Below are 26,030 nucleotides of genomic sequence, written 5' to 3'. Positions count from 1 at the left end.
GAGGGAGAAGACAGAGTAAGGGACAGAAGAAACAAGGTTAGTTACCTGGTGACATCTTGCAGCTGTTCATAGCTGAGATCATCTGCCACCAGGTCATTGATCTGTACCACCTGGTCTCCAGGATACAGTATGCCATCCCCTGGGCCACCTACACACGGAACACAGCGTTTGTTATAGAATTCAACACAGTCACATGTGCTTACAGTAGCTCCCCTGGGGGGGTTATCATTAATACCAGTCTCTCTGCCAGTCTCTCTACCAGCCTCTCTGCCAGTCTCTCTGCCAGCCTCTCCGCTAGCCTCTCTACTAGCCTCTCTGCCAGTCTCTCTACTATCCTCTCTACCAGTCTCTCTACAATCCTCTCTACCAGTCTCTTGCCAGCCTCTCTGCCACTCTCTCTACTAGCCTCTCTGCCAGCCTCTCTACTAGTCTCTCTGCCACTCTCTCTACTAGCCTCTCTGCCACTCTCTCTACTAGCCTCTCTGCCACTCTCTCTACTAGCCTCTCTGCCAGTCTCTCTACTATCCTCTCTACCAGTCTCTCTACTATCCTCTCTACCAGTCTCTTGCCAGCCTCTCCGCCAGCCTCTCTACTAGCCTCTCTGCCAGGCTCTCTACTAGCCTCTCTGCCAGACTCTCTACTAGCCTCTCTGCCAGACTCTCTACTAGCCTCTCTGCCATCTCTCTACTAGCCTCTCTGCCAGCCTCTCTGCCAGCCTCTCTGCCATCCTCTCTACTAACTTCCCTACTAGCCTCTCTGCCACTCTCTCTACTAGCCTCTCTGCCAGCCTCTCTACTAGCCTCTCTGCCACTCTCTTTGCAAGCCTCTCTGCCAGACTCTCTGCCAGACTCTCTACTAGCCTCTCTACCAGACTCTCTGCCAGGCTCTCTGCCAGGCTCTCTGCCAGCCTCTCTGCCAGACTCTCTGCCAGTCTCTCTAATAGCCTCTCTGCCACTCTCTCTGCCAGACTCTCTACTAGCCTCTGCCAGCCTCTCTGCCAGGCTCTCTAATAGCCTCTCTGCCACTCTCTCTGCCAGACTCTCTACTAGCCTCTGCCAGACTCTCATCCTCTCTACCAGTCTCTCTACTAGTCTCTCTGCGAGTCTCTCTACTAGCCTCTCTGCCAGTCTCTCTACTAGCCTCTCTGCCAGTCTCTCTACTAGCCTCTCTGCCAGTCTCTCTACTAGTCTCTCTACTAGCCTCTCTGCCAGTCTTTCTACTAGCCTCTCTGCCAGTCTCTCTACTAGCCTCTCTGCCAGACTCTCTGCCAGCCTCTCAGCAGGCGTCTCAACAGTCCTCTCTACTAGCCTCTCTGCCAGTCTCTCTACTAGCCTCTCTGCCAGCCTCTCAACAGGCCTCTCTTCAAGCGTCTCAACAGGCCTCTCATCAAGCCTCTCTGCCAGTCTCTCTACTAGCCTTTCTGCCATCCTCTCCTCTCTACTAGCCTCTCTGCCAGCCTCTCTGCCACTCTCTGCCAGCCTCTCTGCCACTCTCTGCCAGCCTCTCAGCAGGCGTCTCAACAGTCCTCTCTACTAGCCTCTCTGCCAGTCTCTCTACTAGCCTCTCTGCCAGCCTCTCCTCTCTACTAGCCTCTCTGCCAGCCTCTCTGCCACTCTCTGCCAGCCTCTCTGCCACTCTCTGCCAGCCTCTCTTCAAGCGTCTCAACAGGCCTCTCATCAAGCCTCTCTGCCAGTCTCTCTACTCGCCTCTCTGCCAGCCTCTCCTCTCTACTAGCCTCTCTGCCAGCCTCTCTGCCAGTCTCTCTACTAATCTCTCTGCCAGCCTCTCTGCCAGTCTCTCTACTAATCTCTCTGCCAGCATCTCGGCCAGCCTCTCTACTAGCCTCTCTGCCAGACTCTCTACTGCCTCTCTTCAAGCCTCTCTGCCAATCTCTCTACTAGCCTCTCTACCAGACTCTCTGCCAGACTCTCTGCCAGACTCTCTGCCAGACACTCTGCCACTCTCTACCATCCTCTCTGCCAGCTTCTCTACTAGCCTCTCTGCCAGTCTCTACTAGCCTGTCTGCCAGCCTCTCTGCCAGTCTCTCTACTAGCCTCTCTGCCAGCCTCTCTACTAGCCTCTCTACTAGCTTATCTGCCATGCTCTATGCCAGCCTCTCTTCAAGCCACTCTTCAAGCCTCTCTGCCAATTTCTCTACCAGCCTTTCTGCCAGACTCTACCAGCCTCTCTGAAAGCCTCTCTGCCAGCCTCTATTCAAGCCTCTCTGCCAGCTTCTCTAATAGCCTCTCTGCCAGACTCTCTGCCAGACTCTCTGCCAGACTCTCAGCAGGCCTCTCAACAGGCCTCTCTTCAAGCCTCTCTGCCAGCCTCTCTGCCAGACTCTCTGCCAGACTCTCTGCCAGACTCTCTGCTAGCCTCTCTGCCATCTCTCTACTAGCCTCTCTGCCAGCCTCTCTACTAGCCTCTCTGCCAGTGTCTCTACTAGCCTCTCTGCCAGCCTCTCTGTCAGCCTCTCTACTAACCTCTCTACTAGCCTCTCTGCCAGCCTCTCTAGTAGCCTCTCTGCCAGTGTCTCTACTAACCTCTCTGCCAGCCTATCTGCCAGTCTCTCTACTAGTCTCTCTAATAGCCTCTCTGTCAGCCTCTCTACTAGCCTCTCTGCCACCCTCTCTAATACTCTCTCTGCCGCCCTCTCTGCCAGTCTCACTAATAGCCTCTCTGCCAGCCTCTCTGCCAGACTCTCTGCCAGCCTCTCAGCAGGCGTCTCAACAGTCCTCTCTACTAGCCTCTCTGCCAGTCTCTCTACTAGCCTCTCTGCCAGCCTCTCAACAGGCCTCTCTTCAAGCGTCTCAACAGGCCTCTCATCAAGCCTCTCTGCCAGCCTCTCTACTAGCCTCTCTGCCATCCTCTCCTCTCAACTAGCCTCTCTGCCAGCCTCTCTGCCAGACTCTCTACTAATCTCTCTGCCAGCCTCTCTACCAGCCTCTCTACTAGTCTCTCTGCCAGACTCTCTGCCAGCCTCTCAGCAGGCGTCTCAACAGTCCTCTCTACTAGCCTCTCTGCCAGTCTCTCTACTAGCCTCTCTGCCAGCCTCTCAACAGGCCTCTCTTCAAGCGTCTCAACAGGCCTCTCTTCAAGCCTCTCTGCCAGCCTCTCTACTAGCCTCTCTACCAGACTCTCTGCCAGACTCTCTAACATCCTCTATGCCAGCCTCTATGCCAGCCTCTCTTCAAGCCTCTCTGCCAATTTCTCTACCAGTCTCTCTGCCAGACTCTACCAGCCTCTATTCAAGCCCCTCTGCCAGCCTCTATTCAAGCCTCTCTGCCAGCTTCTCTAATAGCCTCTCTGCCAGCCTCTCTGCTAGACTATCTGCCAGAATCTCAGCAGGCCTCTCAACAGGCCTCTCTTCAAGCCTCTCTGCCAGCCTCTCTGCCATCTCTCTACTAGCCTCTCTGCCAGCCTCTCTACTAGCCTCTCTGCCAGCCTCTCTGCCATCTCTCTACTAGCCTCTCTGCCAGCCTCTCTACTAGCCTCTCTGCCAGCCTCTCTGTCAGCCTCTCTACTAACCTCTCTGCCAGTCTCTCTGCCAGCCTCTCTACTAGCCTCTCTGCCAGCCTGTTTGCCGGCCTCTCTACTACCCTCTCTGCCAGTCTCTCTGCCAGCCTCTCTACTAGCCTCTCTGCCAGCCTCTCTACTAGCCTCTCTGCCAGTGTCTCTACTAGCCTCTCTGCCAGCCTCTCTGCCATTCTCTCTGCCAGCCTCTCTACTAGTCTCTCTGCCAACCTCTCTGCCAGCCTCTCTACTAGCCTCTCTGCCAGGCTCTCTACTAGCCTCTCTGCCAGCCTATCTGCCAGACTCTCTGCCAGCGTCTCAGCAGGCCTCTCAACAGGCCTCTCTACTAATCTCTCTGCCAGCCTCTCGGCCAGCCTCTCTACTTGCCTCTCTGCCAGACTCTCTACTGCCTCTCTTCAAGCCTCTCTGCCAATCTCTCTACTAGCCTCTCTGCCAGACTCTCTGCCAGACTCTCTGCCAGACTCTCTGCCACTCTCTACCATCCTCTCTGCCAGCTTCTCTACTAGCCTCTCTGCCAGTCTCTACTAGCCTGTCTGCCAGCCTCTCTGCCAGTCTCTCTACTAGCCTCTCTGCCAGCCTCTCTACTAGGCTCTCTGCCAGCTTCTCTGCCATGCTCTATGCCAGCCTCTCTACCAGCCTCTCTTCAAGCCACTCTTCAAGCCTCTCTGCCAATTTCTCTACCAGCCTCTCTGAAAGCCTCTCTGCCAGCCTCTACTCAAGCCTCTCTGCCAGCTTCTCTAATAGCCTCTCTGCCAGACTCTCTGCTAGACTCTCTGCCAGACTCTCTGCCAGACTCTCAGAAGGCCTCTCAACAGTTCTCTCTTCAAGCCTCTCTGCCAGCCTCTCTACTACCCTCTCTGCCATCTCTCTACTAGCCTCTCTGCCAGCCTCTCTACTAGCCTCTCTGCCAGTGTCTCTACTAGCCTCTCTGCCAGCCTCTCTAGTAGCCTCTCTGCCAGTGTCTCTACTAACCTCTCTGCCAGCCTATCTGCCAGTCTCTCTACTAGTCTCTCTGCCAGCCTCTCTACTAACCTCTCTGCCAGTCTCTCTGCCAGCCTCTCTACTAGCCTCTCTGCCAGCCTGTTTGCCAGCCTCTCTACTACCCTCTCTGCCAGCCTCTCTGCCAGCCTCTCTACTAGCCTCTCTACTAGCCTCTCTGCCAGTGTCTCTACTAGCCTCTCTGCCAGCCTCTCTGCCAGCCTCTCTACTAGCCTTTCGGCCAGCCTCTCTGCCAGCCTGTCTGCCAGGCTCTCTACTAGCCTCTCTGCCAGGCTCTCTACTAGCCTCTCTGCCAGGCTCTCTACTAGCCTCTCTGCCAGCCTATCTGCCAGACTCTCTGCCAGCCTCTCAGCAGGCCTCTCAACAGGCCTCTCTTCAAGCCTCTCTGCCAGCCTCTCTACTATCCTCTCTGCCAGCCTCTCTGCCACTTCTCTACAAGCCTCTCTGCCAGCCTCTCTGCCAGTCTCTCTACTAGCCTCTCTGCCAGCCTCTCTTCTAGCCTCTCTGCCAGCCTCTCTGCCAGCCTCTCTACTAGCCTCTCTGCCAGCCTCTCTGCCACCATCTCTGCCAGCCTCTCTACTAGCCTCTCTGCCACCCTCTCTGCCAGCCTCTCTGCTAGCCTCTCTGCCATCTCTCTACTAGCCTCTCTGCCAGCCTCTCTACTAGGCTCTCTGCCAGCCTCTCTGCCAACTCTCTGCCAGCCTCTCTACAAGCCTCTCTACAAGCCTCTCTGCCAGCCTCTCTGCCAGCCTCTCTGCTAGCCTCTCTGCCATCTCTCTACTAGCCTCTCTGCCAGCCTCTCTACTAACCTCTCTGCCAGTCTCTCTGCCAGCCTCTCTACTAGCCTCTCTGCCAGCCTCTCTACTACCCTCTCTGCCAGCCTCTCTGCCAGCCTCTCTACTAGCCTCTCTGCCAGCCTCTCTACTAGCCTCTCTGCCAGTGTATCTACTAACCTCTCTGCCATCCTCTCTGCCAGTCTCTCTGCCAGTCTCTCTGCCAGCCTCTCTACTAGTATCTCTGCCAGCCTCTCTGCCAGCCTCTCTACCAGCCTTTCGGCCAGCCTCTCTGCCAGCCTCTCAGCAGGCCTCTCAACAGGCTTCTCTTCAAGCTTCTCTGCCAGCCTCTCTGCCAGCCTCTCTGCCAGTCTCTCTGCCAGACTCTCTGCCAGCCTCTCTGCTAGCCTCTCTGCCAGCCTCTCTGCCAGCCTCTCTGCCAGCCTCTCTACTAGCCTCTCTGCCAGCCTCTCTGCCACCATCTCTGCCAGCCTCTCTACTAGCCTCTCTGCCAGCCTCTCTGCCAGCCTCTCTGCTAGCCTCTCTGCCATCTCTCTACTAGCCTCTCTGCCAGCCTCTCTACTAGGCTCTCTGCCAGCCTCTCTGCCAGCCTCTCTACAAGCCTCTCTACAAGCCTCTCTGCCAGCCTCTCTGCCAGCCTCTCTGCCAGCCTCTCTGCTAGCCTCTCTGCTAGCCTCTCTGCCATCTCTCTACTAGCCTCTCTGCCAGCCTCTCTACTAACCTCTCTGCCATCCTCTCTGCCAGCCTCTCTACTAGCCTCTCTGCCAGCCTCTCTACTACCCTCTCTGCCAGCCTCTCTGCCAGCCTCTCTACTAGCCTCTCTGCCAGCCTCTCTACTAGCCTCTCTGCCAGTGTATCTACTAACCTCTCTGCCATCCTCTCTGCCAGTCTCTCTGCCAGTCTCTCTGCCAGCCTCTCTACTAGTATCTCTGCCAGCCTCTCTGCCAGCCTCTCTACCAGCCTTTCGGCCAGCCTCTCTGCCAGCCTGTCTGCCAGGCTCTCTACTAGCCTCTCTGCCAGGCTCTCTACTAGCCTCTCTGCCAGCCTATCTGCCAGACTCTCTGCCAGACTCTCTGCCAGCCTCTCTGCCAGCCTCTCTGCCAGTCTCTCTACTAGCCTCTCTGCCAGCCTCTCTGCCAGCCTCTCTGCCAGCCTCTCTGCCAGCCTCTCTGCCAGTCTCTCTACTAGCCTCTCTGCCAGCCTCTCTGCCAGCCTCTCTGCCAGCCTCTCTACTAGCCTATCTGCCAGACTCTCTGCTAGACTCTCTGCTAGACTCTCTACCAGTCTCTCAGCAGGCCTCTCTGCCAGCCTCTCAGCAGGCTTCTCAACAGGCCTCTCTTCAAGCTTCTCTGCCAGCCTCTCTGCCAGCCTCTCTACTAGCCTCTCTGCCAGCCTCTCTGCCAGCCTCTCAGCAGGCTTCTCAACAGGCCTCTCTTCAAGCCTCTCTGCCAGCCTCTCTGCCAGCCTCTCTGCCAGCCTCTGCTTTCTTTGGTTGGTTATTTATACTCATTTGTCTTCAGGCCAGAGAACAGGACTGAGGCACAGCAGTTTCTCTGCTGCCCCCTCTCTTTTGCTCTCTCTCTCTCCACACACACACACACACACACACACACACACACACACACACACACACACACACACACACACACACACACACACACACACACACACACACACACACACACACACACACACACACACACACACACACACACACACACACACGCACACACACACACAGCAAAGCCTGCCCAGCAAAGCCCTGTCCCTGATCCCACTCTCCATACCACTGACAGCAACATGGCACCGTCACACACATACGCACGCACGCACACACACTCACAGCACACTCAGTCTCTCGTTCTCCCTCTTTCACAACGCCAGGTTTGCCAACCCCCTTCTGTGCTTTTGTGCCAGCGCTGTCAATACCCTGATCCCTACAATCGACTCGCAGGTTAGTGTTTTTCATCATGAATCTTGTTCTGGAGGCAGCTCTGCAGAGTGGTCACTAGCTGGCACAGCCACAAAGTCATACAATCTGACTTTGAACCTAACCCTAACCTTAATCCTAACCTTAACCACACTGCTAACCCTAAGAGACAATTTATCCTTGATCCGAAAATGTGGTGGGAGGCGCCTTATGGAGGGTGTGGCGCAAATGTGGCGCCTCCGGAGGTACGCAGAGGCCAAATAGAGCTCTGTACTGCATCGTTGTGCGCCTCTCAAATGTTGTAACAATGCGGAGGGCTCCGTATAGCTCCGCATTGACATTGACATGATTGGTTGACGGTAGGTGAGGGCGGGAGGTCCTGTATAAACACAAACTCACTTCCTTGACAACTTCCTTCACAACAGCTCTGTGCTGCTCCGCGAAGCGCGAGAAGTATGAAAGCCTTGAATTCTGCAGAGGCCGTATCACCATAAATGCTGCACAGCCAATGCAGAAGTTGGATTGAACATGCAGCGCCTTTAATGCCTAACCCTAACCTTAAATTAAGACCAAAAAGCTAGTTTTTGTTTTAATTCATTTCTACAATATAGCCAATTTTGACTTTGCAGCTGGCCCATCTAGCGGAAATCGCTCAATTCTGCCTCCATGGCAAGATTCATGACAATAAACGTCAACCTGCGCTCCACTCAGTCCCCCCCCCCTCTCTCTGCTGCCCTGCCAGGACCTTATTGATTCCCTCAGGTGGTGGCCCTCCTCCCTTCAAACTCTCACTCTGCCTCTTCCTCTCTCACTGTCTCTCTCTCTGCCTCTCACTGTCTCACTCCCTCCTTCTCTCCCTTTATATCTTCCTCTCTCTCTCTCTCTCTCACACCCCCCCCCCACCTCTTTCTTCTTCCTTCTCTCTCCTCCCTCTCTGTCCCACACCCCAGCAGGGTACTCCTCAGGGAAATGATCAGCTGTTTCTAGAGAAAAGATGGCAGCTCAGCAAGGCTGCGTGTGCATGTGCTTCTCCACCTAATCGAAGGGTGAATGAGTGATCAGATCTAAGGCGGATGAGCAGGTGGCTGTATTGTTCCCGTGGCTTTTTTGGCACGATGCCGGGCATTCTAAATCTGTCTTGCTGTGGGCGGGTCTACCGTGGCATGAGGAAGCAGGTGGCCATACTTGAGGGAGAGCATTTTCTCTCTCTCTCTCTCTCTCTCTCTCTCTCTCTCTCTCTCTCTCTCTCTCTCAGACACATTTGATTAATTTCCTTTTTACTCAGCCTTTATTCATCCAGGTTCGTCTCATTGAGATCAAATCTATTTTTCAAGAGGGACCTGGTCCAACCAAGACAGGAGCAGGGGGAGGGAACGCTGTCTCAGACAAATAGACGTAACAACTTACAGCCATAGACACACCGTAAAAACACAAATTGGGACGTAGACACACGTTTCACTTCCAGAAACAGAGTCATAGATCAAATAAATCACCGATATGTACCACCGCATCAAGTCCTAGTACAAACAAACACACACTGTCATGGAATAGGTTTAGACAGCACATTACAGTTCACTATAACTACCACTCCCACACTCAGCCAGCAGCCAGCAACCAGATCCAAGTGTTGCGCTGCCAAGCCTTGATATGGGCAGGTGCTGCCAATTAAGGGGTTGGTCAGTCGGTGTCCCAGCTTGCAAGCCGTGAAGCTGCTTGTTCGTTTGGTGGCCACGAGGCCTTTCGTTAGTTGTCGAGTCTTTCATTTGGGCACGCCATTGGTATTTTTCCTTTTTGTACATATTTGTTTTCGTCACCATCTGAACAAATAATAATCCGCATGGACTGGCCGACCAAGAGGAGTCTAGGCCCTTGACCTAGGTAAGGCAGGTGTCTCCTGGGTACATGCGTTCAACACCTGGTCACATGCGCTTACTTGTCACATTAATAGACACATTCATTCCAGTTACAGAACCATTAGGCAAACCTAGAACCCCTAGACTTAGTGAGTACAGAGTAGGCTGTCTAGTCACTTCCATAATAACAACAACACACACACACACACACACACACACACACACACACACACACACACACACACACACACACACACACACAGCGTACCTGTAGCCACGTCCCTGACCAGCAGGGGGTGCTGTTTGGAGAGGGTGAACCCATGACCTCTGGAGTCCAACACCGGGTCTCTGACGATCTGAACCGTTAGCCTCACCGGGAAGTTCTGACTGGACACGCTGCCTGACCGGTTGGACCTCCCATCGCCAAGGATCCGCTCTCTGAGAGGTCAAACAGGGTTTAAACAGGGGTTAGAGGTCAGGGGTTACTGAGAGTGGCAGAGCAGCTGGTGTGAGACTATGTGAGTTAAGTCTTTGTGTTAAACATTAAATTAGACTCGCTACAAGGGGGCTAGTCATCCCTCTCCTTCCCTCTCTGGCATGTTTACTAAGCATGCAAAACAAATGGCCCATCCACATACTTCATGTAAATATATATAGATGCACTGAACGAAAATATAAATGCAACATGTAAAGTATTGGTCCCATGTTTCATGAGCTGAAATAAAACATCCCAGAAATGTTCCATAGGCACAAAAAACCTATTCCTATCAAATTTTGTTCACAAATTTGTTTACATTCCTGTTTGTGCCCATTTCTCCTTTGCCAAGATAATCCATCCACCTGACAGGTGTGGCATATCACGAAGCTGATTAAACAGCATGATCATTGCACAGGTGCACCTTGTGCTGGGGGCAATAAAAGGCCACTCTAAAATGTGCAGTTTTGTCACAAAACACAATGTCATAATGTCTCAAGTTTTGAGGGAATGTGCAATTTGGCATGCTGACTGCAGGAATGTCCACCAGAGCTGTTGCCAGATAATTTTATGTTAATTTCACTACCATAAGCCGCCTCCAACGTCGCTTTAGAGAATTTGGCAGTAGGTCCAACCGGCCTCACAACCACAGACCACGTGTATCCAGGCCAGCCCAGGACCTCCACATTCGGCTTCTTCACCTGCGGGATCATCTGAGACCAGAGACCCAGACAGCTAATGAAACTATGGTTTTGCAAAACTGAAGAAATTCTGCACAAACTGTCAGAAACCGTCTCAGGGAAGCAAGTCGGCGTGCTTATCGTCCTCACCAGGGTCTTAACCAGACTGCAGTTCGGCGTCGTAACCGACTTCAGTGGGTAAATGCTCACCTTTGATGGCCACTGGCACGCTGGAGAAATGTGCTCTTCACGGATGAATCCCGGTTTCAACTGTACCAGGCAGATGGCAGACAAATGTGTATGGCATCGTGTGGGCGAGCGGTTCGCTGATGTCAGCGTTGTGAACAGAGTGTCTCATGGTGACGGTGGGGTTATGGTATGGGCAGGCATAAGCTACGGACAACGAGCACAATTGCATTTTATCGATGGCAATTTGAATGAGGCCCATTGTCGGGCCATTCATCTGCCGCCATCACCTCATGTTTCAGCATGATAATGCACTGGCCCCATGTCGCAAGGATCTGAAAATGTCCCAGTTCTTCCATGGCCTGCATGCTCACCAGAGATGTCACCCATTAAGCATGTTTGGGAGGCTCTGGATCGACGTGTACGACAGCGTGTTCCAGTTCCCGCCAATATCCAGCAAGTTCGCACAACCATTGAAGAGGAGTGGGACAACATTCCACTGGCCACAATCAACAGCCTGATCAACTCTGATCCACACCCCAACCTTTTTTTAAGGTATCTGTGACCAACAGACGCATATCTGTATTCCCAATCCGGTGAAATCCATAGATTAAGGCCTAATGAATTTATTTCAATTGACTGATTTCCTTATATGAACTGTAACTCAGTAAAATCTTTGAAATTGTTTCATGTTTTTGTTCAGTGTATATGTGCGTGCATGTGTTTGTTGATACTGTACCTGCTGAGTGATTCTCGGGTGCGTCTGATCAGCGTTCCCACCACCTGCTGCACCCGGCTGGCCCTACGGCTACGAGATGGAGACCGGCTCCTACTCCTCTCCTTCTCCTCCATTTAACTACACACAGAGATGAGAGATGAGAGATGAGAGATGAGACTGATAAGGGAAACAGAAGGTATCAAAGCAAAGAAAAATATGCAAGGAGAAAAAGGAAGAGAGAGCTTTTTAGTGCGGTGCTGTGTTGGACATTCCCCTCGGTACCACAATTACGTTAGTGCCAGATCTGCATTTTGATCTCGTCATGTTTATATTGCAGAGGGTGTCACTTGCCCTGGATACCACAAATAATCAGATATGTGAGCAAGATAGAGGGAGGAGGGCGTCAGAAGGGTATTCAACTCTACATGAACAAGACGAAACGCGTCACACTCAACAAGATGTGGCACACAGGACCACCAGGCTTACAGGATATATAGGACATGATAAAATGCTGTCAGCTCCACTTTAAGAAGGAACACACAACACACACACACACACACACACACACACACACACACACACACACACACACACACACACACACACACACACACACACAAAAGCGATTGCTCACTCACACACACACACGCACACACACAGACGCTGCTTGTCTCTGTATTTATCACTACTGACAACTTTGCAGTAGTGCACTTTCTGTTCAGCCTGCCCTTTGTGCAGGGACGCGAGAGGACTGGGAACAAGGGATGAAGGGGAGGTATAGAAAGAAGGAGGAGGAGGGAGAGAGGTCGTTGTGTTTTAATGAAATCCCAGACAAAATGTGGTCAGCATTCGTTCAGTCCGACCACAACTCATGGCCAACAACACCGCTTGACACTGTTTCCTCCCCAACAGCCAATCAGAAGCCTTCCTCACCTTGGACGTATTCCTCGGCTGATAATTCACTGACGTGCTTTATTTCATGTCTCTGATGTTAAAGGTCCAGTGCAGCTGTTTTTATCTCAATATCAAATCATTTCCTGGGTAACAATGAAGTACCTTACTGTCATCGTTTTCAATTACAATGGTCAAAAAGAAACAAAAATAGCTTCTTAGCTATTTCTCAAGCAAGGATTTTGCTAAAACTGTCCGGGAGTGGTCTGAGTAAGCAGGGGAAAACTGAAAGCTAGCAGTTATTGGCAGAGAGGTTTGGAACTCTCTTTCTTATTGGTCTATTAACCAATTTACCGCCTGGCGATGTCACCAGGTAGGCCAAAACTCCATCCCACCAAAAAACAGGCTGAAATTTCAGGCAGTATTTCACAGTATAATTCCAACCTCATAGTGTGGAAATATATATAAAACACAAGAAAATCACGTTTTTGACTGCACTGGGTACTTACAACTTAATAGAGGATTCAAACTCATGTTAGTAGTGTATATACAGTAGGGACAGTCTGGGTTCAGTATGATGCTAAAAATGGACATAGACAGGCAAAGTCTGGGTAAAGTGGATTTAAATTGCACCATCTGTTAAATAAAATCAATCTATTGTTCATTTGTTGACATCCATGTTGTATTGTCTGTCTCTAATGTCAGCACTCAATAAAGGTCTAGGTTGACCATCACCACTGTAATTAATAGATGGTATCATACTGTGAGGTGAATGAGCTTCCCCTGCAACTCTGCTGCTAGCAGGCTGCACAGCAGGAGAGAGAGAGAGAGAGAGAGAGAGAGAGAAGAAAGAGATCGATAGTGGCTAACGATAACGAATGTGGTGATAAAGCCCAGTGATACAGCCTTTCCCCTACTACCACCTCCGTCTACAGCCGAAGCCAATCAGTTCCACGAAAACACGGTAAACTTTCCTCGAAGCTCGGAGGGAAGCCGTCGCTAACCTCCGGTCTGCTCGTTCTGCTTCAGTGACAAAAGCACCTGAGTGCTATTAGTCCGGTTCAGTCTGAGTGTCTGTGCTTCAGCCAACCTCCTTGCCTTGCCATGCGTGCCATGGCAAAGGAGCTGGCTGAAGAGGAACAAATAACTGCCAACCTCAGGCTAATGTCCTGTCAATCAGAGGGATTAGCTGGCGATATCAGACTTAATGTTCACTGACTCAGGTTTTGAATGATTGCAATTCTCTCGCTGATCAATAGAGGGATGGAGGACTAATTCAACAAAGAGATTTTCTACAGACACTGTAGAGTGAGCCAACTTGCTCAGTCCTTCGCTACAGTACACTGAAAGTGCTGACAGCTAGACTAGACCCGTGAACAATTTGAAGTGAATGCTCTCTGACGCTATGCCAGGCCGCTAACATCCTACCAATTGGAATGAATGGGCGTAGGCGCTAAGCTAAGGCTAGTCCTGTCTGCTAACGTCATCCCCATTGAAGTGAAGGCTCTTAGGTGCTACGGCTAAGGCTAGCCCTCTGGCATTGCCCTCATTGAAGCCAATGCTGTGGGTCTGTAAGAGGATTATGTCCTCTTTCTGAGAGGACCTGGACAGGGTGTAACTTTGGCACCCCGTTGACTCGGATTGATCCAGATTGATGTGGATGAGGGGTGACTCGCTTTTGACAGCTGGGCCGGAAAGACCGGCTACTTCTGAGACACACATTATCGAAACCTGTTTGATCAATCTGAGATGGACACAGTGCTGATCAGGTGTGTGTGTGGACGTGTTTAACTATTCTTGTGGGGACCAGAAGTCCCCACAAGAATAGTAAACAAAAAATGTTTGACCAACTGGGGACATTTCGTTAGTCCCCACAAGAGCAAATGCTATTTCTAGGGGGCTTAGGGTTAAGGTTAGAATTAGTGTTAGGGTTAGAATTTGGTTTAGGGTTAGGAGTTAGGAGTTAGGATTAAGTTAGGGTTAGGTTTTATGGTTAAGGTTAGAGTTAGGGTTAAGGTTAGGGAAAATTGTGTCTCATGAGAGAGGTCCTTCTCTCTCATGTTACTGAGCAGAGTGGGAGAGATGAAGCTGTCCAGACCAAACTCTTTCCTGTAGCAAATACAGTGTGTGTGTGTGTGTGTGTGTGTGTGTGTGTGTGTGTGTGTGTGTGTGTGTGTGTGTGTGTGTGTGTGTGTGTGTGTGTGTGTGTGTGTGTGTGTGTGCGTGCGTGCACTTACAGATGTATCTGTTAGTATGTGTGTATATCCATGCTGCAGTGCTGACTCAGGTGAAACCTGTCTCTCTCCCCTTTTCTATCCCCCTCCTCTCTTCATCTCTCTCTCCCTCTCTCTCTGCCCTTGCTGAGTCAGGAAGTCATCTTGGATGACAGTTTCTCTTTGCTGCTGCAGACACCATCCATAAATACATGATCACCCGGATCACTGGAGGAGTGTGTCCACTGCTGCCCCAACTCTCTTAGCAGGCTGCTTTTTTACCTATGTTGGCTATACAATACATCATGTATTTTCAGACTTTTTGGCAAAGTAATACACAATTAACTTTTGTATCTCATTACTCACTCCTTAAACTCTCTCAAATAATCCAGCAGCGATCGGCAAATAGGAGCATATAGATTGTTATGCTAATGTTAATATATTAAAATATACTTCAGACGTTAACCTGTTGGGGCTAGGGGGCAGTATTTGCACGGCCGGATAAAAAACATACCCGATTTAAACTGGTTACTACTCTTGCCCAGAAACAAGAATATGCATATAATTAGTAGATTTGGATAGAAAACACTCTAAAGTTTCTAAAACTGTTTGAATGGTGTCTGTGAGTATAACAGAACTCATATGGCAGGCCAAAACCTGAGAAGATTCCATACAGGAAGTGCCCTGTCTGACAATTTGTTGTCCTTCAGTTGCATCTCTATCGAAAATACAGCATCTCTGCTGTAACGTGACATTTTCTAAGGCTTCCATTGGCTCTCAGAAGGCGCCAGAAAGTGTAATGGGGTGTCTGCTGTCTCTGGGCGAAGAACAGCAGGAGAATTTGTGAGTGGTCAGCCTGGGAACAGTGACACTGGAGATGCGCGTTCATGTGAATTCTCAATTTTTTTCTTTCAGCCTTTGAATGAATACAACGTCGCCCGGTTGGTATATTATCGCTATTTTACGAGAAAAATAGCATAAAAATTGATTTTAAACAGCGTTTGACATGCTTCGAAGTACGGTAATGGAATATTTTGAATTTTTTTGTCACGAAATGCGCTCGCGCGTCACCCTTCGGATAGTGACTTGAACGCACGAACAAAACGGAGCTATTTGGTATTTGTATTTCGCGCCACGCGATTCCACTGGCTGTTGACTAGGTGGGACGCTTGCCCAGGGAAGTTAAAGGAGAGAGATGAAGAAGCCATCTCAAAGTATTGAAACATTTAGTGAAGATGCTATGACCAGATACCCAGCATTCTGACTAAAGGCTCTGTCTGTCTGTCTGTCTGTCTGTCTGTCTGTCTGTCTGTCTGTCTGTCTGTCTGTCTGTCTGTCTGTCTGTCTGTCTGTCTGTCTGTCTGTCTGTCTGTCTGTCTGTCTGTCTGTCTGTCTGTCACTCACCGTGGTATGGATTGTCTCTTCTGGATTCCCGAACAGGAAAACCCTTGCCTTCTGTGACATCAGCTCCGGAGCCCCATCGGGATTAGCCGAGAAGAGGTGGAGGAGGGCCCTTGTGATCATCAGAACCAATCAGAATTTTTAATACCTGTGCAGAATGGAACAACAAATCAATCAGTTACACTGTCACTGCCTTTCGATTCCTTTTGCAAAACAATGACCTTTTCTGGGAAAAGTGATATGATGCAAAAGTGCTTTGTCATCGTAACGTCTTTGTCATAATAAGATCACTGAACAAGCAAACATTTAGTCTTTATCCTCCTGTTAGAACCAGTATAAGCAGAATTGTGTTTTTTATTAGAGGCCATTACTGTTTTTCCCACCCCCAGGCCTCCGGGCTGCAATCAAAGCAGTGTAGCCTGAAAAGCACATCATGGTGTGATGGAGAAAAGGCACTCTAGCTTTGTCTGGTTGTCTGAATTAAAATTTCATATCAACCCAGTTCAGAGACGGACCAACTAGCCCCTTTTAGAAACTGCTAGAGGAAAGAGTGTGAATTCCACTGCGGTTGAAAGAAGCTGTGCCCAAGGATCTCGGACAAACAAAGCTCCAGCAATAATAAAAGGAGGACAACTCTTTTATACAAACGTCAACTGTGAATAGCTGAAGTGAGCAAAATATGCTAAAACCATGCTTTGTGCACTTCTACAAAGGCAAATGTAATATAGTGGCGCTCTGAGTCTGAATAAATGTTCGCCTTATCGAATAAAGACACATGATTAAACACTCCTTTAGTGCCTCTCTATTCGCTAATTTCAGGGGCTCCTGTTCCCGGAATGGCCCTGACACGCAGCTCCATCACCAGGCCCTGTGTCCCAAACACAGTGCTCTTTCACCAGGCCTGGTCCCCAGTGCGCAGCTCGGAAAACACCCAGACCCACATAGAATGCAGAGCAGATTAATAATGCATAGAGCTAATGCAGCTAGCTAGGACTCCTACCTCCTCCAGCCTCCTCTGCCAACACATGCACCAAAAGAGGAGCGACGGGAGGAGGAGAGGAAATGGAGAGAGAGAAGGGTGCAGGGGGTGAAGAGGTGAAGAAGGGGTGGACTGTGGAGAGTGAAAGGAGAGCAGAGGGAGCAGGGGCCCAAGAGAAGGGGAAGGCGGTAGAGAAAGAGTGAAAGCGAATTGGCCAAGGGGGAGAAAGAGAAATGGACAGGATATTGGAGGGGGTTGTAGTGAGGGGGGTAGAGGGAGGAATTTTAAAGAGGGTTTTATTGGAGGGCGCAGCAGCACAGGAGACGAGATGTCGATGTGGAGTTAAGAGAAAATAACAGCTAGCTGTTTTATTGAGAAGGAAAGGCTGATCGCTGTAGCATTTCTCCACAATACAGTACAAACATAGGCCAGCAGCGGACATTGCTGTACGGTCAATCGTTAAATCATTTTTTAATAAAAATTACATTTAGCATTGTTAACATTTTCCTGCATTGTGATAGATAAAGCATGTTTGTTTTTTAAAAGTTGTTTATGAGGTTTTATAGTGTAAAAAAAGTGTATATTCAAAACAGGATACAAAATGTATATGCAAAAAAAAAATCTTACCTTTAATTAACCAGGTAGGCAGTTGAGAACAAGTTCTCATTTACAACTGCGACCTGGCCAAGATAAATCAAAGCAGTGCGACAAAAACAACAACACAGAGTTACACATGGGATAAACAAACGTACAGTCAATAACACAATAGAAAAATCTATATACAGTGTGTGCAAATGTAGTAAGATTAGGGAGGTATGCCAATAAATAGGCCATAGTCGCAAAATAATTACAATTTAGCATTAACACTGGAATGATAGATGTGCAGATGATGATGTGCAAGTAGAGATACTGGGGTGCAAAAGAGCAAAAATAAATAACAATATGGGGATGAGGTAGTTGGGTGGGCTATTTACAGATGGGCTGTGAACAGGTGCAGTGATCGGTAAACTGCTCAGACAGCTGATGCTTAAAGTTAGTGAGGGAGATATAAGTCTCCAGCCTCAGTGATTCAAATGCACACTAACCTATAAAAACGAACAAAGACATCATGTGGAAATCCAGGGGTTGCTTTTTAAGTGAAGTAAATGCATCGTAATAACGTGAGATCAGTACTTAAAATCATGGTTGGGATATCCCTGCCTGTCTGTCTGTCTGTGGATCGTGATAAGACTGCTCCTAATCTGGCTCTGAATCAATAGTAATCATGACTGCTGTGTTTACAGCAAATGTCCCCCAAGCTGTCCACAGACTTCATCAGTACCGCTTGTGTCCTGTCTTGGCTTTCTTTCTCTCTTTCTCTCTCGTTCTCTGCCACTTTCTCCATCTCGACCGTTATTAGCATAGCTTGCAGCCTGTCTTAGCTTTCTTTCCTTCTCTCTCCCTTCCACTTTCTCTCGTTCTCTCTCTGGCACTTTCACCATCTTGAACTCTCGCTCTTTCTCTCACTCAATATCACTCTCATCTCACTCTCAACCGTGGAAGAATCACTTTTGATAAGGTTTTCTGTTTGGAAACCCACACAGCATCTCTAGCTCAACCCTTTAAACTTTTAATGAACAAACACGCATACATTGCGACACTAAGTCTCTGTTCATCTTCCCTGAATTCTCTCTCTCTCTCTCTCTCTCTCACTCTCGCTCTCTCTCTCTCTTTCTCTGAGAGGTAATATTGAATGGGAGGCGCTGTCAGCTGGACAGGAAACAGCATCTAGTTGAAATCCAATTAGGCATGCTAAGACAAGACAGGACAAGACTGGACCGGGGCGGGGCCACAACAGACATTACAGGAGAAATCGATCTACAGAAAGGCCTGACATGGAGCTCATCCACAAGCCCTGCCACCTTCCTCTGGGGGTCCCCCTCGTGGAGCTCTCCTACCTGGCCCTGTCACCTTCCTCTGAGGGTCCCACACAAGCCCTGTCTCATTGACTGATATGGTGGAAACTGACAGGAAGGCCTAAACACCTGCTTGATGTTCTCAGCAGTAAAGGATTTAGCAATGAACTTGACACAGACCCCTGTCATTCATCTTGTACACATGAAGAGGTAAGCCCAGAGACAACCCTTTTGTGTTTTGTGGACTGCAATTATTATTTATTTTTAATCTTGCAACAATCCAGGCTTTGTTTACACAGGCAGCACAATTCTGATATTTTTGGTCTTTTGACCAATCACATCAGATCTTTTCCCAAAAGATTCAGAGCTGATCTGATTGGTCAAAAAAACTATTAGTGAATTTTAAAAAAGATCAGAATTGGGCAGCCTAAGTGTCCTCTTTTTTACATGTATTTAACTAGGCAAGTCGGTTAAGAACAAATTCTTATTTTACAATGACGGCCTACCCCGGCCAAACCCTCCCCTAACCCGGATGACCTCTTTGAGGAGGTCACCAAACTTCAGTCAAAGGCGATACACACACGCACCCACACACCCACCCTAAATACAGTATTTAATCACTAAAAGTGGAGAAGTCCCAATCCTTAAAAACCTTGATTAACATATCTATCCTTGTCCCTATCCTTAACCTTTAATGAGCTTTTTTACGTGGGAGAGCAGTGATATATGTTCCAATACAAACCCTTTCACTGTGTGGCTGCATGTGGCCTTGGCCTATGACTAAAATCACAGGTCTTTTTTTGGGGTATCGACCAGTTGTCTGCTATTGACGTCTGAGGCCTAATTCTGCCGGAGTGGACGACCCTTCCCTCCGCCCATGAGGAGGAGCACAGTGGGAGACAGATCTGTTCAGGACCTCAGTCTGTCACTGAGTTGCACCAGACCAAACCAGACCAAACCAGACCAAACTAGCCCAGAACAGGCGACAGGTCCAGAACAGGATTGGAGACGGGCTGTGCAGAGTACAAACTGATACATCAAAGAAAGCCAGACACTATATGGTTGTGTTATATAATGTAATATAAACTGGGTGGTTCGAGCCCTGAATGCTGATTGGCTGACAGCTGTGGTATATCAGGCCGTATACCACGTGTATGACAAAACATTTATTTTTACTACTCTAATTATGTTGGTAACCAGTTTATAATAGCAATAAGGCACCTCAAGGGTTTTTGGTATATGGCCAATATACCACAGCTAAGGGCTGTATCCAGACACTATACGGTTGTGTTATATAATATGTCTTTAAAAAGACAAATAACTGTGCAAACAACCAAATAAATCGAATGACAGTACATAAAAAAATATAAATAAAGAGACGATTAATCATTAGGAAACTTCATTAAGGACCGACCACTCCTGTTGTTTATTCACCAGGAGCTCTCCGTTACATTGTTATTGTTTGTTCGGGTTGGCGATGTTCCGTTTTATCTGTTCCCTTCCAGACCTAATCAAATCTACCGCCTCGTTCTGCCTCCACCTGTCTGCTCATTCCATTAGCATCATTAAGATGGAACCTGCCGTGCACCACTCATTTCATCTCCACTTGCAACGGTGACCAGTGGGAGCTTGAGTTCCCCAATGCACTATTAAATACTAGGCCATTGGAAGATTAATCGTCTGCTGTGTTATTCCAGTTATTTGTCTGGGGTTTTTCATTGGGTCAGAGAGAGGACTCCCTGGATAGGTCACTATCTGTCTGGGAAGAAGAGCTTGGGAAGTAAGTGGGTGAATAGAAATCATACTCCAAATCAACCCCTTGTCCCTAGCCCGGCCTATAGGCATTTCATGTATACAGGTCTGATCTCAAAGAATGGTTGTAAACAATATGATACCAGCTCCACCTTGCCCTATAGAGCGGTAGGTAGCCTAGCGGTTAGAGAGGTGGCAGGTATTCCGCGGGTTAGAGAGGTGAGCCAGCAACCAGATGGTTGCCAGTTCACATCATGTGTCTGATGGGAAAGATCCAGCAGGAAGTGAGCTGGCAACCGGAGGTTTGCTGGTATCAAATCCTATATGTGATTGCCTGCCGTTGTGCCACTGAGCAAGGTAATTACCCCCCCACAACAACTGCTCCAGCGTGGAAGCCCACTGCTCAACCTGTATATATGTTTCGGAGGGGTTGGAATAAAGTGGAAGTCAAATTTTGGTTGAACCTTGTGTACAATTGACAAATAAAGTTATCTTAATCTTAAATGATCCAATCATGTAAAAGGGGCTTTGGGTTGATTTGGGATTGGGCATAAATCTGGGATGAGTGACCTCTGCTTCTCTTATGTCTAGGCCAAACCTTTTTACATGTTCATAGATCATGGTGCTGTTATGTCTGGAAAGGACTCTAGAGGATACAGTGGATTTATTGTGTACAGTATGTCTCAGTGCTGGTCCATTGGCCAAACCAACCCATTATAACACTTTGAGAAGACAAACAGAAAGACAGCCCAACCATTAAATGGATTTGTGTTCAAATAAAGAATTATTGACAACCCGACAGTCTCTGGCTGCCAAAATGTGTCTTGGGCAATAACATGCATCTAATTACTTAATGACCACCATTATTAATTGGTCTGGTGATCGATTGGCTGACTGATCGGTTGGAACAGACACCAGCACACAACTCAAACTGCCCTAGAGACAACAAGGACTAAATATTAAATGACGCCACTGTGGCTTGAGTCAAAAGTAGTGCACTATGTAGGGAATAGGCTGCCATTTGAGATGTGGAGGCTCCAGGGTAAGAGGGAGCCAGCCGTAAGTAGGGCAGAAGAGCACTCAGTGGGGTAGATCCCAGCACAGACAGGCAGGCAGGCAGACAGGCAGACAGACAGACAGACAGACAGACAGACAGACAGACAGACAGACAGACAGACAGACAGACAGACAGACAGACAGACAGACAGACAGACAGACAGACAGACAGACAGACAGACAGGAGGGAGGAGGGAGGGAGGGAGGGAGGGAGGGAGGGAGGGAGGAGGGAGGGAGGGAGGGAGGGAGGGAGGGAGGGAGGGAGGGAGGGAGGGAGGGAGGGAGGGAGGGAGGGAGGGAGAGACAGACAGGGAGAGAGGCAGATAGGCAGTTAGGTAGACAGGCAGACCGACAGGCAGTGAGTCTTTCCTGATGTGAGTGTCATCCCAGTCGCATTTCTCTGCTGGCTGAGTGACCTCAGAGCAACAGTTTCATCACATGTTATATATACCATGCATCCCTGAGTCATCATGCATCCCTGAGTCATCATGCACAAGGCCTGCAGCACTGGCATAGCAGCACTGGCAACACACAGACACACACACACACACACACACACATTTGCACGTATACACACGTGTTCACACACTCACAATCACACACACCTACACAGACACACACTCAAGCACCCTCACTGAGCAGTCACGCCCATAGGGCAGCACAAGACCAGGACAACAACCACCCATGTGTGAGATGATGCAGGCTATGCGTGTCAGCATGTGTGAGTGTGTAGGAATGTCGGTACATATGTGAACATGAACTAGTCAGTGATAGCCTAATATTCTGTGACATTAAATACATCATCTCCTGGGCCGCATGTACATTTTGTGTACAGTAGAGCACATGTCTGGCCTATTTATAATCGGAATCAGTGGTCATATTAAATCATGTCACGTATTAAATAAAGGACACAGAACGCATTGTTCCGGTCTAGTTGTGATGCGCTCTTCTTGCTTCGCACGGAATGGAAAAGTGCACTGAATGAACGTCGCATTTTCACAAACCTATGGATACGCGGATGAGGAAAAAGGCTGATTCTGTTTCTCTCCACACCTCGCCAACGGCCCGACGCGCATTGATAACGAGACACATTGGCCATTTCATTGAAAGGCGTTTTACTACACCACTAGAGACACCGGTCACCATCTCTGGATCTACTCTGATTCCATTTGTACTCTCTGACCATTTGCATTAAGTTACACCAATTTCATGCTGCACAGAATTCCACTGGTTGCGTATTGGCCATGCATAATGCATGTGCGAGTATCCTAGATGGATATGAGGAAGATGGTTATGAATCAACGACAAAATAACCACGTCAATACGAAATGCATGGGAGTGCGCTGCTCAGCATGCAATAATAAAACGAAATAGAATTGAATATCAATAGCCCACAATAGTTTCACCCCAAATTCATTAGCATTTTTGGATAGGTCGAAATCAAATATTGAAAGGTTTTATAACCCAGATATAAACGTGTATTATTTTGCGTTCGTATTGTTCACCCGCAAGGACCAAACTGACCCGAGATATAATCAGTGACAGCAGTCATGCCAGATTAGCCCGGAAACAAAGAGAAAAAAAAGTCAATTTTTAATTGTTTCCTAAAATAATCTTAATCCGATTTCGATCTCTCTATTCCTGCTCTTCGAAACAGGGGCACGGGAAACCAGGACCAGCACGAGGTCCAAATCATTCAGATAGGATTTGATGTATTTTCTCTATGTGAAAAATATCGCAAGAGATTCTTCCAATCAATGCAAGGTGCAAGCAAAGCATACACCCAGGCTTCTCTACCATTCGTCCACAGTCAGTTTGACAATAAAGAGGAGAATAAAATCACGAAAAAACGAACTCACCTCGTGTTCTACAGAAAGAGACGGACCAGGGTTGTGAACCGGGAGGGCCCAATGAAGTGACTAAAGAAAGAGAGCAGACAGAAAAGCTTGTCGGAATCGATAGAATACGTGTCCCGGACGGTGTGGTGCGTACTGTCATCGTATTGGGACTGTTCTCTACCGTTTAATCCCCGGCCCTGAGCTCAGATATAACCCACTCCCTCCCTCCCTTCGTTTTCTCCTGCTCTCTCTCGCTCTATCAATTTTCCTCCCTCTCCTCCACACTCATTATTGTTCGCTCCCTCCCCGTCGGCCTTGAGGACCTCCCTCACAAGGTCAGCTTGATTGAAGGCAAGAAAGATCATGCTTGATATTAACACATTCAATAAAGATGATAATACTATGAGAAAAAACTGTGGCCGTAAACAAGTAAGAATGACAGTATTGTGTAATAAACAATAATAAAAAACAATCACAAAATATGTTTTTAATTTAGTCACCTCTAAAAATATATATATTTAGACAGACTTTTAAATTGATAAATAGGCAAGTCTTGGGTTAGTAGAAATTCCTCATAAATACATATTTATTGCTTTGCCTTCCCCCCATTGTAGAGTTTGTACCTCTACGGCCATTGTACTTAAAGTAATCCTTAAACGTAATTTCCGGTTTAAACAGTCACGCGTCCGCAAACAAGCACGAGTAGGGCTCCGAGAATAAAGCCAAAGGGCCAGCATAATACTAAGGAAATCTCAGCCATAAAATCTCAACCAGGTGAGGGATAGAGTATAAAACCTGTACAGACCACGCCGAGATGTTTAAACTCGAGGGGTTAGAGCCGAAAATGGACCCAGAGGAGATGAAGAAAAAGATGCGACAGGATGTAATCTCGTCCGTGCGCAATTTTCTAATCTATATTGCCCTTCTCAGAGCCAGTAAGTATCGGTTTTCACATTGCTCTCGGGTTGCGCACGTTATGCTTGTTCTGCATTGCAGCCGACAGTGTCAGCCACTGCCGACTTACAAAGAACCTTGCATCATAAATAACTACTCATTATTATTTATAGGTCAGTCAGTCACAATTTACCCATTATATATTACGGTTTTGAAACACTCGAACACTGCCGTTATCTCACAATACATTGTGTAATATATGGGTCAGTGCTATCCCTAAATCCTAACCATACCATAAACATAACCCTTGCCTAACCATTTAAAATGTCAACTTCAATGGAGTAGGGAGGTCCCAGGGATCCAGGATAGCACAGACTGTAATGCATGTCGCACTCACCTGCACAGTGTTCAGACAAGAGAATGTACAGAGAATCAATGACATCACTTGACGTGATCCTTTACAAATCATCCATCAGGTTGTGACCCCTAAACATGGTTCCCCTCTTTTGACCTGGGAGCCGGCTTTCTGGTCTTTGCATGAGAATGAATGGTCATTAATCTAGATAATATCCCCAAGGGTTTTGATAGATTTTGACCATAAACAGCACCGCAATCAAAAAGGAACACTTATGGATAATTGACTAAATTATTAGGTTTGGTTTGACTACTTCTTTCCTTTGCCTCCACACAGCTCCATATATCTTGAAGAAGTTGGACAGCATTTGAGACCATCTGCCTCCAGTATTCCCACTCAGGCAGTTTAATGCAACAAGGTCTATGGACATCACCATAACAGGGTTAACAATTAACAAAGCGGCGGGCTAAACACCATCATACGGATCCTATATGGAAGACTTCTTTATAGGCTACAGTGGAGACATTATGTTGTGTCCCACATTGCACTTGAACATTAAGATGTTGTAATTTGTAGTCATCGACGTGTCATCTGTTATTTTTCATGGTTGCCTTTTATGTTAGTGCTCAATAAGAGAACATCTGATTTTTGTTTTGAGTGTTTTGGCAATCTTTTCCATGGTCCCTCCAATGAGAGTGTTGTGTAATTGGACATTTGAATTTTGTTGGTCATCACATGCAATAAAAGGAAGGCATGTTTAAATATTGATTGCATGGTTTTTGTTCGTTATCATCAGGTATAAATTTATTGAAAAAGCTATACCCAGAAGCAAGACCCCTTGAACAGTTTTGATTTGAAGATATTCTGTAGATCCTCAGGTATACAACAAATAGGGTGGTAGAGGGTATTATGCCAAATTTGCTTCCCTCATAGATAACTGCTTGCCCCTTGGACCCCACAGCATCGTGAAGGCAAGGGAGAAGAACTCTCAAGCAGTGCAGTACAGAAACCATCATTACCTGAATATGCCAAATGGGGGGTGCTCTTGTCTTATTTTTGAGGACATCAGCATTCTGACCATGAATTTGGCAATTTCATTCAAAACTGAATCAGTGTAAACATTCGACAATGCAATTATTTCAAATGCAGTGTTTTTCTTCAGATAAGATTGCTAAATATTCTCATTATTACTTAAAAAGGGACGGGATGCATGCACGAATGAAGTGCAAGCCAGTAGGCAAACAAGAAGGCGCAGCCATGGGTGGGACTGGGAGGTCATAGGTTCACCCACTTGGGAGCCAGGCCCAGCCAAGAGTTTTTCCCCACAAAAGTTATTACAGACATAAATACTCCTGAGCACCCCTTCCTCCATCTCAGGCGATCCCACGTGAAAAAGCTGGATGTGGAGGTCCTGGGCTGGCGTGGTTACACATGGTATGCGGTTGTCAGGCTGGTTGGATGTACTGCCAAATTCTCTACAATGACATCGGAGGCGGTTTATGGTAGAGAAATGAACATTCAATTATCTGGCAACAGCTCTGGTGGACATTCCTGCAGTCAGCATGCCAATTGCATGCTCCCTCAAAA

The 26,030-nt window shown here is 48.0% G+C and overlaps 2 protein-coding genes across 3 annotated transcripts in view; one reads left to right on the top strand and one right to left on the bottom strand.

The window, feature by feature from the left end:
• LOC106604776 (FERM and PDZ domain-containing protein 1) overlaps nucleotides 1–23,470 on the bottom strand; it is a 35,726-nt gene extending 12,256 nt beyond the window's left edge. For both annotated transcript variants that reach the window (XM_014199798.2, XM_014199799.2), the window contains exons 1-5: nucleotides 23,216–23,470; nucleotides 15,678–15,822; nucleotides 11,191–11,307; nucleotides 9,379–9,548; nucleotides 46–148 (exon numbers count right to left, since the gene is read on the bottom strand). In XM_014199798.2, coding sequence (XP_014055273.2) covers nucleotides 46–148; nucleotides 9,379–9,548; nucleotides 11,191–11,303 — 386 coding nt within the window. In that variant the 5' untranslated portion in view covers nucleotides 11,304–11,307; nucleotides 15,678–15,822; nucleotides 23,216–23,470. The remainder of the gene's footprint in view (nucleotides 1–45; nucleotides 149–9,378; nucleotides 9,549–11,190; nucleotides 11,308–15,677; nucleotides 15,823–23,215) is intronic.
• A 378-nt stretch (nucleotides 23,471–23,848) lies between these two features.
• Nucleotides 23,849–25,205, top strand: LOC106604775 (mitochondrial import receptor subunit TOM5 homolog). The gene is made up of 2 exons (XM_014199797.2): nucleotides 23,849–24,129; nucleotides 24,780–25,205. The coding sequence occupies exons 1-2, from the start codon at nucleotides 24,009–24,011 to the stop codon at nucleotides 24,812–24,814; spliced, it is 156 nt and encodes a 51-aa protein (XP_014055272.1). The 5' UTR covers nucleotides 23,849–24,008; the 3' UTR covers nucleotides 24,815–25,205.
• The last annotated feature ends 825 nt before the right edge of the window (nucleotides 25,206–26,030 follow it).

The sequence above is a fragment of the Salmo salar genome, chromosome ssa05 (assembly GCF_905237065.1).
Source record: "Salmo salar chromosome ssa05, Ssal_v3.1, whole genome shotgun sequence".
NCBI classification, from domain to species: Eukaryota; Metazoa; Chordata; class Actinopteri; order Salmoniformes; family Salmonidae; genus Salmo; species Salmo salar.
Note: the sequence above shows the minus strand (reverse complement) of the source record. Positions and strands in the feature narration are given on the sequence as shown.